Here is a 13,803-nt window from a genome sequence, read left to right on the forward strand (position 1 = left end):
GACAAAACTGTCCTTGCCCCTCTCCACTTCTTTGTTTCAAATGCCACAAGTGCTCTTCAAAATTGGAAGATTAATGAATGATTAGAAAGTATTAAAAGCTTGAAAAAACTAACTCATCCCTAGCAAGCACAGCACACAGTGTTGCAAATATTAAAAAGTATATATATTTTTTAAAAGTATATAAATGTGTATATAAATAGATATATACAATATATGTATATAAAACATATACATACATTGCAAATATAAAACAATCCAGAGAAACAAAAATATGATTATAAATGCGTGGCCAGAGGGCAATGCTGTTGGGCTAAGCGTGGAACACCAAGTGACTAGGGAAGAGGCTGGCAACCTGGGAGGAAGGTCTTGGAGATGTGGTGTAGGATGAAGCCACAGGATTTACACGCAGCCTGGCTGCATACATCAGATACGCATCGGATAAGCCAGGTTACGCTCCTGAGAAACAAAGGAGGCGATTGTGTTATGGCCCGATAGCAGGAGAGAGCAGGAAACTAAGGGCTCTGGAGCTGATATCTTTTTTTTTTTTTTTTGTGCAGCGTTTATCTTTTGTGCAAGAGGGGAAGAGTTTTCCTGAGTAGTTCACTGCTGGGATGAGAAGCTTGGTTTATGGTTTATTAGCATTTGTCGTGTTTTGTCGGGTGACCTTGTCTTTAGATAACATTTGGTACAATTGTGAGGGTTCATTGGGTTTGTTTTTTTAAAGGATTCTTTCTGCCTGCAAAACCAGGATGTGTTTGTTTTGCCTCAGGAGTGTCCACTGGTTCTTGCATTTCTTAAATGCACCTCTGAATTGGGGGTCTAACTTAAGATACGGACAGGAGCACCTCTGGCAGTGAGCAAAATATGTGTTGCCTGGTGAAGACTGAGTTTTGAGTTGTTTTATCAAAAGTGCTGTCTGAGTAAAGGGTGACGTTCTGCAAAATGATGCATTTCATGGACTCCACTGCTTCAGGCAACATCTCCCTCAGACTTCAGTGCATGGCACCTTGCAGGTCAGAAGGAGGCGCAAGTCACATCTGTTGCTGGAAGAACACTCAAACGATTTAGACATCGTTGAGCCTGGATGAGGACTGTATCTTTACTTTGCCTTTGAATTCATCCCCCCAAGGCTCTGTTGTGACCTGAGTTACCTCAGGCACCAGTCAGCCCAGTTTCATGATGCAGAGCAGCCTGTTCATATGCAGTAAGTCTGTGGACAATGAAGTTCTAACTGAGCACAGACCTCTCACTCCATCACGTCTGTTTTTCTGCTTTAAGCCTGCTTTTCCACCGCTGCTCGTTAAATGTTCCCTTCTGGTGAATCCCTTGACTGGCCTGTAAGCTTCTGTTTCCTTCTCCCCTCACGTCAGGGAAAGGTCTGGGTGGAGAGGTTGCAAGTGAGTGAGCTTCCTCAGCATCCCCTGAGCTGAGGGTGGCACAAGGTGGCAAGCAGCCACTGAAGCTCCCCTGGATGCTGAGTCTGCTTCCCCACCATGGTGATGCAAACGATAGCCTGGGAGTACCCAGGTTTTGGAAAGCAGGGATTGCCATTGGTCCTTGACGGCATTTTTCGCATGGAGGCAGGCTTGGCAAGCCTGCTGGGAAAAGCAGCAAAGGCGATGTGGTTCCCCAGCACAGCGGTGGGCTCAAACCGCCGGCCGCCGCTTGGGAAGCCGTGTCCCCCATCCCACAGAGGCTCCTCTGCTGCGTGAAACGGTGCTCGTGGGAGGGGGAATGGGTCTCCTCTGCTCTCCCCGGGAAGTAGGGAAGCGGGAGATGATCAGCCTGGGCTGTGCTACCCTCCCTGGCAGTGGGTCGCCTGGTGCAGAGGCTGGTGCTGGTGGTAAGGCAGGGCGCTCGCCTTCCCGACTCAGCAGAAAGAGGGGTTGTGGTGGTAGGAGGCGGCTGAACACATGAACACAAACATATCTTTCTTTTTTTTTTTTTTTTTTTAAAAAGAAGTTGTGGGTGTATTTATTCTGCTGATGCCAGCCTTTTGCTTTGTTGCTGGAAGGAAGTGGAGAGAAATTAAGCTTCTGACAAAATAAAATTGTGATCATTAGCATTTTACTGCTTGCTAGCTGGTGAAGATGAGAACAAAAGGGCTTAGATGGTTTTTATTTTTCTCACCTGTTTGAGTTTGTCAGTTCTATTTCCCATTTTTTATCGGATATTGCCTCTTCAGGCCAAGCTAGTGCCTGTGGGAGGTGGTGGATGGACCAACAGCCATCACCTCTGACTCCTCTCTCGTTACTTGGTATAGCTATGCGTAGCAATTTGTGCAAACGGCCCAGCTCGTGTATGTATAACCTGAGCCCAACCACCCGGACAGTGCTGGCAGTGGGCTGGAGCGAGTTGCCATGGTGCGGGCAAGCCTGCCCACGTGGCACACCGGTGACAATTGTGGCCATCATCATGATGAGGGACATGTCTGCCGTGATCTATACTTAGGTGGCCAAGTAGGCCTCAGGATAGCTGCCAGGTGATAAACCGTTTGTAGTCTGGGTTTCTTCTGATGATACTGGTTGGGGGAAAGTTCACTCTGAACTTCCTTTTCTACCCAGGGACAGATGTAGGATATGAGCAGCAGAGGGGAAGATCAGTAACATGCCTTATGAATCGATTAAACTTCTGAGTACATTAATTTATGAATGTGCACCTGTAAAAACTTCTTCCCATCTTTTTCCAGTGGTAGTAGTAATAATCTGTTGCTGTGTCTTTCTTTCTTTCTCTAGACGATTTTGCAGAGGAGGAGGAGGTGCAGTCCTTTGGCTACAAGAGGTTTGGTAAGTGGCAGCAGGTCTTTCAGCTCGCTATTGCGTAGTGCTTTGGGTAAGTGAAACACTTGCTATGTAAACCTCCCTTGCTGGCAGCATCAAAACATATAGGTAGAGTCCTGTCATCGACTTCACTCTATATGCCCAGAGCAAAGTGTCATTTTTAGACTTGGTTTATTTTCTTGGCAAGCGTAACGCTTCAGAAATACCCCTGATTAGAAACAAGAAGTGGTTGATTCCATTATTTGCTCATTAGTGTCATGAAAATGAAGCTGATACCTGAACAGAAATGAATGTGCTGGCTGTAAAAAAGGGTCCATGCCTCTTACATGTCCTCTGCCCAGCTGGGCATTCCTTCAGCCCACAGACTGATGTACAGTGAGGTTTGTAGGTGTTCCCAAGAGTGGTGGCGTGGGACCTCCTGCAGGCTCATGGAAGTTGTATTGGCAGCTGAGCCAGGACATATGCTGTGCACTCCTCTCAAAAAAGAAGTGAAAGTATACAGTATGATGTCAAAAATAATTAAGACACTTTGTCACTTTCTTTCCTTTCTTCCACTTTCTTTCCTTTTTTCAATGTTTGTTCACTGAAAATAGCCTTCTCGTGTGGAGAAGGCAGTGCCAGGCATCTCTGCGCAGGGCTCAGCAGCCTTCACGGCTCCTCTTTTCAAGGCTCTTGTGCTCCCTTTCCCTCGGGGAAACGTTTCATTCTCTGCAGCTGACAGCTTTTCCCGAGGTAGGATGACTCCTGTCCCTCCGGCCATGGGGAGGTGACATGGTAGCCTCTGAGCTCCCCCAGTGCCAGCTCTTGTCTTGAAGCAACCAAAGGGGCTCATCATCCAAGCTGCCTTTTCAACTTCAAACCATTAGGATAAAAGTTCACCTTGTTTTTTCTCTCCTGGGAAAGTGGCTGCAACAAGAGTCACTTTCAACAACCCCACTTGGCAAACGGATAGGAAAGACACACTGAAAATAAAAAAAAAAGTCAACAATTCCCTCCAATTCCCTCCAAAAGGAGCGGGGGGGGGACAGCATAAGGAGATGCGGCATTTGGGAGGTGGGGATCACATTCGCATGACCTCTTCTACCCCTTGAACTACTCCACCGCTCCCTGCTGTTGAGCTTTATTTTGGATAGATCAGCCAACCACAGAGCCAGCATTTGTGGCTTGGAAAGTCCTGCCATAAGGCTGCACATAGGGTTTTTTCCTATTCTCTTTTTTTTACTTTTTTTTTTTCCTGGATTAGGCCCTGGAATAGCAAAAAAGAAAAAAAATCTTGAGAAATGGGAAGAAATGTTAACTGTTCATTTCTGTCACCTCCAGCTGAGTAAAAAATATTAGGATTCATTAACACCTATAAAAATAGCTTCCCTCCGTGTTGCCCACTACCAATCTATTCCTGGTCAGCATGCTTTTGCAGTGAACCGTGAAAGTTTTTAGCAAGGAGTGGGTACCCCACTATCCTTACTAATCCAACAGTAAGGACACTGTTGTGACATGACGGGATTTTTGTGTGTTAACTTGTGAGTTATTTCTGGCCTTAGAAACGCAAGGTTTATCTCAGCATTTCCAGAAATGCTTGTGCTGTTGGGCTTGGTGGGGCAGCAAGGAGGGAGGAGAGGGACAGCAGTCTCGCAGTGGCAGGAGAAGGAGATTTCACCACAAAAGGAGGAGACAGGGTAGTTCCACCCTTAGGAAACAACCATAACCCACTTCTCCTTCATGAAAACGACATCACTGTGGTCAGGGAGGTGTCCCAGATGTCTGCAGTACAGAAGAAGAGCCTTGACTAAAGGGGGAGCGGGGTCATGAAGCCACAGCCTGGGCACTGGTGCAAGTTGTGTAATTCAGTAGTGCCGTGATCCAAGAAGCCTTCTTTCTCCATACTATTTTTGAGCCCAAATTTCCTTCCATACCCCCTTCCTCATCTTTCCCAGCGTCATGGGGCAGCAGAGGGAGAAGTTAGGCTGGTTTCCATACCTCCCAGCACCAGCCTGCGTGCTGTTTGCCTGCAAGTGCTTATGCTTCAGTGGCCCTTAAAGGGGTTATTTCCCCTCCCTCAGAAAACCTCACTCGGTGCATTCCCATTTCTACAGTCCTCACTGCATTTCCAGGCAGCCTTTGAGCAACCTCTGGAGGGGGTGGGAGACACGTGCCATCAGGAACACTGACTGCTTCATCTGGCACCAGGCTCCTCCATTCAGGCACAAGACATACAGATCTTTTAAATAAAACTCCAAATTCACTGACCAGCTGAGTCAGCGTTTCCAGTGAAGGACCAGAGATTGCTCTTGGGGCCGAAATGCAGCCAAGTAGTTGAAGCTCCCACCTAACCAGTAGGACATGTTACGCCTGCTGTCCCAACTGGTGGTCCCTCTTTGCTCTGTGTCCTCACTGGTGAGAGAAGGCAATATGGGGGAAGCCCAAGGCAAGAACCAAGTTTTATTATATAAAACCTTGATAAAAGGTCATTTTGAAAGGAGCCCAGTCCTGTCTGCTGGCTGGCGCTGTAGGAATCCCAGGTCTGTTCGTGTACAGCCTGCTGGAGTAGGCGGCGATAGCAGCAGTGGTGGGTTTTGTGTTTCAGGAGCCACAGTGTAAGAGCAGTTGTGGAATATATTGTGACCAGAATAGTCCTTCTGTGCCCCGTTGACGTGAGACGTGGTAGGAGGACCGTGACTTGAGTGCCTTTGACTCCATCATTTGGAAGAGGGAGGCCTTGTTTGGAGGGAAACGTGCTCCGAGGGGGAGATGGCTAAAGCACGACTAGTTTGTAAAAACATGGCTTGCGGTGAGTCACTGCTGGCAGCTGGGAATATGTGTTGGTCAGCACTTGGCAGGCAAAGCCTTGACCAAACTGCTTTCCTAGAGTTCAGCTGAAGAGTTTATTATTAGCTGCTTTGTTGCTAAAGCCTGTAGTTTGGTTCAAGGAAGGAAGAGATCTGCGGAGGGAAGGAGGGAGGGATTCTCCAACAGTTCTTATTTTGGGGAAGAAGCTTTTGAAAAGAGGACTGAATACACGCTGTCCTGCACCGCTTCCCCTTTTTCTGAATCTTTCTGTCACTCCTCCTCCGATGAGCTAATTTCAGAGAATTTGTCATGCTACTTTATTTTTCAGTCAGCAGAACATTAACTGATCATATTAAATATTAAGTTATTAAATATTAACATATTATATAACAATGAATACAGATGCAGACAACTCCAAGATGCTAGGAAAATACACACCAGCTTTTTTTCCCTTTTAAGCTTGGGACAAATTTGCTGCAGGGGGTCAGGGAGGTGGAGGAAAGTGCTCTTTCCAGCTGACTGATGCTGTTTACTTCTTCTCAGTGGATGCTACAGATGTGAAGGGACGCTGCCAGAGGTTTGATGCTCAGCTGCAATGCCTCCAGATTGCTGCAGTGAGAAAGCACGTGAAGAAGTGTGTTTCTTATCACTGTTACTTCATCATCCGTCATTGCTTAGGCTGCTTTGAAGTTATCTGCTCCAGATAACAAGCTATGCCTCTCCACTAGTTTTCCTCTACCAGATTGCTACCGATGTTAACTCTTTCATCATTCAGCATCACTGGTTTGCACAACCCCATGCGCACCCCACTTTGGGAAGGAATGAACGAGGAAAGGGCAAAACTTGCTTTTCAATATTAAACACTTTTGGGATGCTAAATCTCAGGCTTGAGAGCTCAGACTAGTGTTTCTAGATGGTAGGTAGCAGGGTGAGATCTCTTTAAAGTAGGGTTTTGACTCATTTCTCTGAGATTCAGGCTCTGGCTGTAGCTGCAGGCAAGGGAATTGAAGGGAACTAATGGACTCTGAGGTGGCAGATCTGATCTTCCTAACTTGTGGCATTCTCAGGTGATAGATATAGACATAATTGTGAATTTTGTTTCTTTGTGTTAATGGTTTAGAACTTAAAGCCTGCACTTTACCAAACAGAGTATTTAATGTAGAAAATTCAATGTGAAGTTATTCATTGCATAGTTTGAAGCTAGAAGCTACCCTACAATGTGGAACAGCTGAAAGCAAAGGGGATGGTCTTTGAACTGTCAACAGGGATGGTCTTTGAACTTTTGCAGAGCACATTTGTAATGTTTTAGAAAACAGGCTTCGAAGAAATGAGCTGAAAGCCTTTGCTGATGAAGAGAAACCTCCCAAGGAATCAAGAGATAGGGCCAGTACACTGTAGATAAGTGGAAGACTAAACAGCTTGTGTAAGATAATTACCCTTTGCCCTTGGGCAGCAGAGCCAGAATCTGAAGCTGTAAGTCTGTCCTCCGTGGTAGGACCCGTCTTGGTCACCCCCAGGCTCTAGAACGTGAGTCGGGATCCTCCCCACCTTCACCTTCCCCCTCCCCTGCCATGGAGCTGAGCCATCAGTAGGAGACCTACCCTCATGTCCCCAGGTATCTGGCACTGGTCCTCTGGTCTTCCCCACACCCAGTCAACAGCTGGCAGGAAAGGAGGGACAAAAATTACTTGGGGGGCCCTCAAGTAAGGTAGGTACTTTTTTAGGTACCTTCCATGGAATATGCAAGAGATGACTGGGTCAGGATGTCCCTTCTGTGTGGTTATAGCAATTTAGCTCCTGAGCATCATTCCAGCTGTAAGAATTACATCTAGGAATTTCTGGACCGGCAATGGATGAATTATCCTGCTATGCAGTAATGAAATCTGCTATACTAAAAAGAGGTGAAGGGGGAAAAAAAAAATTTTTAAAACATATTTGGAAAATATAATTTTTTTCCCCTGATGAGTGGCTTGGGAGCAGCTGAACTAGATCCATTTAATAACTGTTTTCTCGCTATATATCGTTTATAGTATTTTATACAGTGAGAAGCTATATATTATTTCTCCATCTTTGATAGGATACAGCTGGGGAGTTTTAGGAGTGTAACAATTGATAAAAGCCTTATGAATGGTTTACAGTGAAAAATGAAAACTTTGAAATAGAAAACCTTTTTAGAAAGGGTTTAAAAATACAATTTTTTTCTGTCCATAAATAACAGTTCAAACAGGATCACAAAACTCATGGCTTGGAATTCTATGATAGTTCAGGAATAGTGTTTATTCATTAACACTGCACAGATGGAATAATATTAGTCTTTATCTCTGGATAAATCCAGGCCATTGTTCACATCTATAATAACATACACAAAAAAAATGTCTGGCATTGATCTGGTGGTGTGCTACATCCACACAAACCTTAAGCCCCTAACAAAAAAAAAAAAAAAGACTTCTAAGCTTTAGGAATTTGTCAACTTTTCTTTATGGTTTGTAAACGACCAGTGAGGGATTTCAGGTGCCACAAACCACATCCCTCCATGGGCATTCTTTCACATGTACGCCTGCAGCATGTAATCATATGGCTTAATAAAAAGTCACGGGGTCACCAATACTCACAAAGCCGGAGGAAAGTCGGGCACGTTGCTTCCAGTTGACTGATCTGGCCGTATTTATCAGATGAGGATTTTGTCTGCATGCGTCCTGGGGTAATTAAATCCACACTGAATGCCAGCGCCGGTGTGGCTGTTAATTTTAGGCCAAGAAATTTCATTTGGAGCGACCCTTTTAATTGCCATGGCCAGTAAGGTGGAAGAGGGCTGAGCCTGCCCTCTCCTGGGGTGAGCCCAGCGCCCTCGGGGGTCCTGGGTTTGTGTTGGGGCGTCAGTCCCATGCAGCAGGGGCTGCGTGCGGAGGGACCACCTGTGTAACGGTTTCTTTTTCGTTCTTTTCTTTTCCAGTACCTACTTAGAGTACTGGGGCAGCTGGCAGGGAATTGAAGTCTCAGTAAATAAATAAACACTGACGTGTGTGCAGCATTGCCATTGCGGAGGAATGTCAAGGTGCTCACGAGCTGTCAAGGTGCCTGCGTGCCGCCAGCGTGTCCCTTCTCTGCCAGTAGCTTCTGTCTCTTGAGATATAAAAGGCGTAGGTGATAAATGGATTACTTGCTGGTATATCCAAACCACGAGTTTAAAACCACCAGTTTTCCTAAAGATGGAAAATAGTTGGTGCACCCTGATAAATCCATCAGTGTCAGGCAGTAATAGCGAGATCCAAAAGTTATCAGATCTGCGTGTCCGTGCTAACTTACTTAGGAGCTGTGAGAGCCATTCAGGTCTATGGGTTTGGAGCCGCCCGTCTCCAACCTGTCCCGCTGTGCCTGGCTACAGGCACTTCTCCTTCTAATCCAAACCCATAAAGAGGCCTCTTAGCAGTGCCACGGGGACTAAAGTTGTTCCAGCTGCGTGCTCTTATGTAGGCAATCTATTTTCTCTTAGTTACGGTTTTTTCCTAGCTAGTACAATTAAAATTCTTGACATGTTTCTTCATATATTTCATTTGCATGCTAGGAGCAATACCTGTGTGATCAATCTCTGTCTTTTACAGAGGTGTGTTGAAAGGTGGTGGGGTCACCATTATGTGTGAATTTCGCTCTCTGTTCTTCATTAGAGCTATAAAATAGGTGTGTGGGCTAAACAGCAGGTTGTATTTACAAATGGAATGAAAAACATTGGCTACACTGTAAGCAACACCTGGGGATTTTGTATTTATTTCCATGTAAACTAGCTGGACAAATAATGTTGTTTGGTAACATCAGTTTGCTGCCAAAACACCTAGGCTCCATTATGGGCTGTTTAACTTCATAATGAAATCACCTGTGAAATTAATGGCTTGGAAGGAAACTAAGCATTGTAGTTTCGGTGCTTACCACTGTTGTGTTTCCATGCAAAGGAGTAACACAGGAAAACCGTGGGAGAAATAAACGTTTCAGATAAGAAGCCGTCACAAGAAGGAAGGAAAAATACTTGGAATTACCTGTTAGTGGATTCCCTCAGCACTGCTGTGGGAGTGTGGCACACACCAGCATTACTCCTGAGCTCCCCTGCAACTTTATTCAAAATACAAGTCTGCATCTGTACCCAGCTGCCACTATACTCTGCTCTTTACTGCATGCTATTAACTGTAATGTTGCAAGTGCTCAAATGTGTCTAATTGGTCCTTGGATTTTCTGGACCTACTTCAGAGTCATTCCCCATCAGAAAGTTGCCGTGCTGTGCTTACTGCTGGCGACACAGTTTTGAAAGAGACACACTGGTGTCTCATGAGAAAGGAGGTGCTATTTTCCCTTGAGAGTACGTTGTTAGATATACCTAACAACACCCAAAAATAAAACACATACCTGTCAGGTGCTGCTTACACTGCTATCTTAGATTCCTTTTATTCCTTGGGAATTTCCTCAAAACATCCCGGAGCTCTAGCACCGATGTTAAGTGACGTGGCAGAGGTGACATCCCCACGCCTGATTCTGCAGGGCACGGAGCCCTTTGCAGACGTGGCTCAGCATCCCGTTGAGTCAGACCCCTGGACGTGCAGTCTGCGTGAAGCGGTGCTGCTGCCATTACTCCGTTGGGGATTTATGAACAACGAGTACGCTAACAGCGAAGAGCTGCGTGTTTTAATTAACGGCTACCAAGACAAATAGTTGGCACACGCTGGCTTGACAGACGTGTTGATAGGCACATGCACTGGTCATACAATAAGCTCCCAGCTGTCAGCTTAGGAAGCTTCTCCTCCTTTGGCCACCTTTGCTCAGAAGCCCCTGTAGTCATTCCTGCTTGCTACAGTTAAAGGAGCAGTCGTGTCTCCTGCTGTCCACTTCAGCAGTGTTCCAGGGAAGAAGAAAAGATCTGATTAAATTGGTAGGACGGTGTTTTGTCCGCTGAACTCTCAGAAGCATTAGAACAAAAGTGCCACAATGTTTTGGTGTTAGATGTGGTTTAATACTCCATCAGGCTTCCCTCCCTCTGCGTGGCTGGTGCCTGGTCTCCCACGGTCCCGGGGGAACCGCTGCGAGGGAGGTGCGAAACCTCACCAGCCTGCCCTGGAGCCGAACTGGGACCTGAACCCAGACCCGGACCCAGACCTGGATGTTTCTGCTGTCCCCCACCATCACACTCAGCAGCCCTGAGCCCAGCCAGTGCCCTGGGAGAGGTGACACCACGAATGCAGTACATCACGGTGTTGTACTTGGCAAATTTCTTGGCGATTTTCAGAGAGAAAATTTTACATCTGAAGATTGACTTCCCTGAGAAATCTGAATATAGGGCTTAGGGTGGGAGTCGTTTCACCGACTTTTAGGGAGCCTCTTTAAAGACAGCCATCCTTAAAATGGCAGTAGCAGCTCATGCTGCATGGGGGGACTTCCAGGCTCAGCAAGAGCTTTGCGTTCCTGATCATTTTGAGTTACTACATAGAGATCTTCAACTCCAGACCTCTGTATCGTGTCCAATATAAATGCTGAGGAAAGCATATAAATGCCTAAAGAAGCCTGTGAGAAGGAATAACGGGGACAGCACAAATAAAGAATCTGTAAGTATTTTAGGCTGGTTTTGCCTGTTGCAGACACTAACAAGGAACAGTATGTTGCTTTGCTAAATCAAAACCAATTCAAGCTCCACTGTGCTGCAGTACAACAGATTATCCAAAGGAAAGCTGGAATAAAACCTTATCCAGTCTGGATTAACCTTCTGCATATGGGTAAACCTAAGTGAAGCAGCCAAGAAATTTCCATTTGTCCTGTTTCAGCCTGGGTTAAGTGAGTGGGCTGATATTCTGGAAAGCGGAGAGGGGTCAGGAGGGAGGCGTGGGCGGGAAGGAGTCTTGCTTGGTGCCCGGAGCCGGCACGGACAAGTGTTGTGCAATGGGTGCGTGGAGAGGTTTGTGTCCTGCAGATACTCTTCAGCTCAGTCAGGAATGCATCTGGAAAATCCACCCAGCCAGAGAGAGAGATCGATGCCTTAAATAAATAAAACGTGAATGTGTTTTTTTGTGGTTCAGCTTGTGACTCTAAATGGAGGCAGCTGGAGGTTTTGTAAGAGATGGAGTGCAAGACACAGGGATCCACTTCTCTTCAGCCCAGCTAAGGGACGTAAGGACGTTTTTGTATTAAAAGTCTTGCGCAGACATTCAAGCCTAGTGTAACAGGACTTTGTAGCATCGTTTCTGACAGCCATTTCATAATGCTACGAAGATGCAGGGCAGATTGATTTTCTTTTAAGGATGCCTGGGCACTAGGGTCTGCTAAACAGGGTTTCGCTGCATATCTTTCTAAATCCAAAATTTTAAAAGTTTGGAAAATGCTTATTGATTTTTTTACATAACATGTTTCTGTGTGCTTGTTACCAAGGTCTTGGCCAGGAAAAATGGAAAATTCTACCATATTCTACCATAATATTTTGAATTAGCCCAGGAATGGGCAAGGATGCTTTTACTTGCCAGGCTTGTTAAGGTCAATATACCCTGCATTCGGTAGTGCTCAATGACAGAAAAAATCCTTGCCTTTTATATTTTGCTAAGAGGTTAAGGTATGATTTCAGACCATCTGTGTATGTAGTGACAACTGGTAACTGAAAGATTCCTTACATACATTTCTGCTTTATCATATAATGGAGGACAATCTGGTTACAAAAAAAAATAGTATGTAGAGCCAAGGGATATTTTTCTTCCTCACTCCCTTCTCCCTAGAAACGAATTGCTTCAGGTGGAAACAGGGCATATAATGCCCTGTAAGACTCCAGTTTGGAGTGGGAGAGCTCTTGTCCTTAATTAACATTTTGAACAGTCTGAAGCCAGAATAATCTGAACACCCGCTGTCAAAGTTTCAACACAGCATCTGTGCACAGCTAAATGCACTTGTCCCCAAAAGTTATTGCATGTTACTGCTTGTATGCGCAGATGTTTATATTTAAACCTATGTGCTTGGTTTCGTACGAATTCATCCAAATTGGATTTGGGTCAGGGTGTTGGACTACCTAACAGCATGACTTCAAATATACAAAAAACAGACCCATGGACATTTAGATTGCATGTAGGATCCATCTGGAAATTTTTGCTCCAAGTGTGTTCCTGAGCGTGTTGTTCCCCAGGTCTGGAAAGCCAAAATTCAGAGAGGTGGTTCTCGTCTTCACCTTGTTCCAAGTCCCCTGCCACAAGTCCTCTTGCTACCCTAAACAGTGACACTTTCCTAAAATGGCCAACTAATCATTGCTCCCGAACTTATTTGTCTCCTTAGGAAAACAGGTTTCTGCTTGATTAATGATAGTACATGCTTAACCTCTTTTACAAATTTGTAAATATGACTGCCTGCATTTTTCAATGTTAGGCAAAATTTCTTTACTAAGTGCCTTGCAGAAAGCAGCAGAGGCGAGGACTGGAGAATACACAGCGTGGCTCGGTTTTAAAGGGAAGCAAACAAACCAACATCTGGTTCTTCTGCTCACTGCAGAGGAGCTGAAAAAGCTTTCCCAAATATTGAAAACTTTAAAACTGGTGCCTTTTTTTTTTTTTTAAATAGATAGCCAAGGTTAGCTAAAAGTAGGAGAAAACTTTGAAGTGTCAAAGTAATGAATTTGGGGTGGGTGAGGGGCTGAACCAGCTGAAATACTGCTGGCAAAGGAGGAGGAATATATATGGCTTTATTGTCTTTCTCTGGGGTCACCAAACAGAACCAAAATAAAGACCATTTTTCACAGACCTGTAATTCAGCCCTCTTAGCTCCATCCCTACAGATCAGACACGTCCTTTATACAGGATCCGAAAGAGTGCATGAAACTACATCTGTGGAAGTTCCCTCTGCTTTGTGTAGCATTCACAGTTCAAGTTTTAGTTCATCGAGGTGCAGAAAACAATGATGTGCTTTGTGGAGATTGTGGTCTGTGGTGCCATAAGGGAACCCCATGTTCTGCTTTTTCTTTTTAAGCAGGAGCAAAGCAGAGGTGGCTCCTGTCCTTCTTCTGTTTAGGTGGAAGTCTGTCCCTTATTCCCTCCGTTCCCTCAGCCCATACAGGTTAGGTCTGGAGTAGTCCAGAAGAAGGCCAAAAGCACGTCTCAGCCTCAGGCTCAGTACTGAGCCCACCAAGGGGAGGCAGCAGGGAAATGTGGTAGCTGCAGGAAATGCTTGCCATTGTCAGAGGGCGATCGGCACCCCATAAACCCCGTAAACTTCACAGCTCACCTCTTGG

The 13,803-nt window shown here is 45.4% G+C and overlaps 1 protein-coding gene across 1 annotated transcript in view; it reads left to right on the forward strand.

Annotated features, from left to right (window-relative positions):
- Positions 1 to 1,734: 1,734 nt before the first annotated feature.
- COLEC12 (collectin subfamily member 12) overlaps positions 1,735 to 13,803 on the forward strand; it is a gene marked incomplete at its 5' end in the record, with an annotated part of 88,429 nt that continues 76,360 nt past the window's right edge. The window contains 2 exons of the mRNA XM_082499220.1: positions 1,735 to 1,843; positions 2,736 to 2,786. Of these exons, the coding sequence (XP_082355346.1) occupies positions 1,735 to 1,843; positions 2,736 to 2,786 (160 nt within the window). The remainder of the gene's footprint in view (positions 1,844 to 2,735; positions 2,787 to 13,803) is intronic.

Source organism: Vanellus vanellus (genome assembly GCF_965231255.1).
Source record: "Vanellus vanellus genome assembly, chromosome: 2".
Taxonomy (NCBI): domain Eukaryota; kingdom Metazoa; phylum Chordata; class Aves; order Charadriiformes; family Charadriidae; genus Vanellus; species Vanellus vanellus.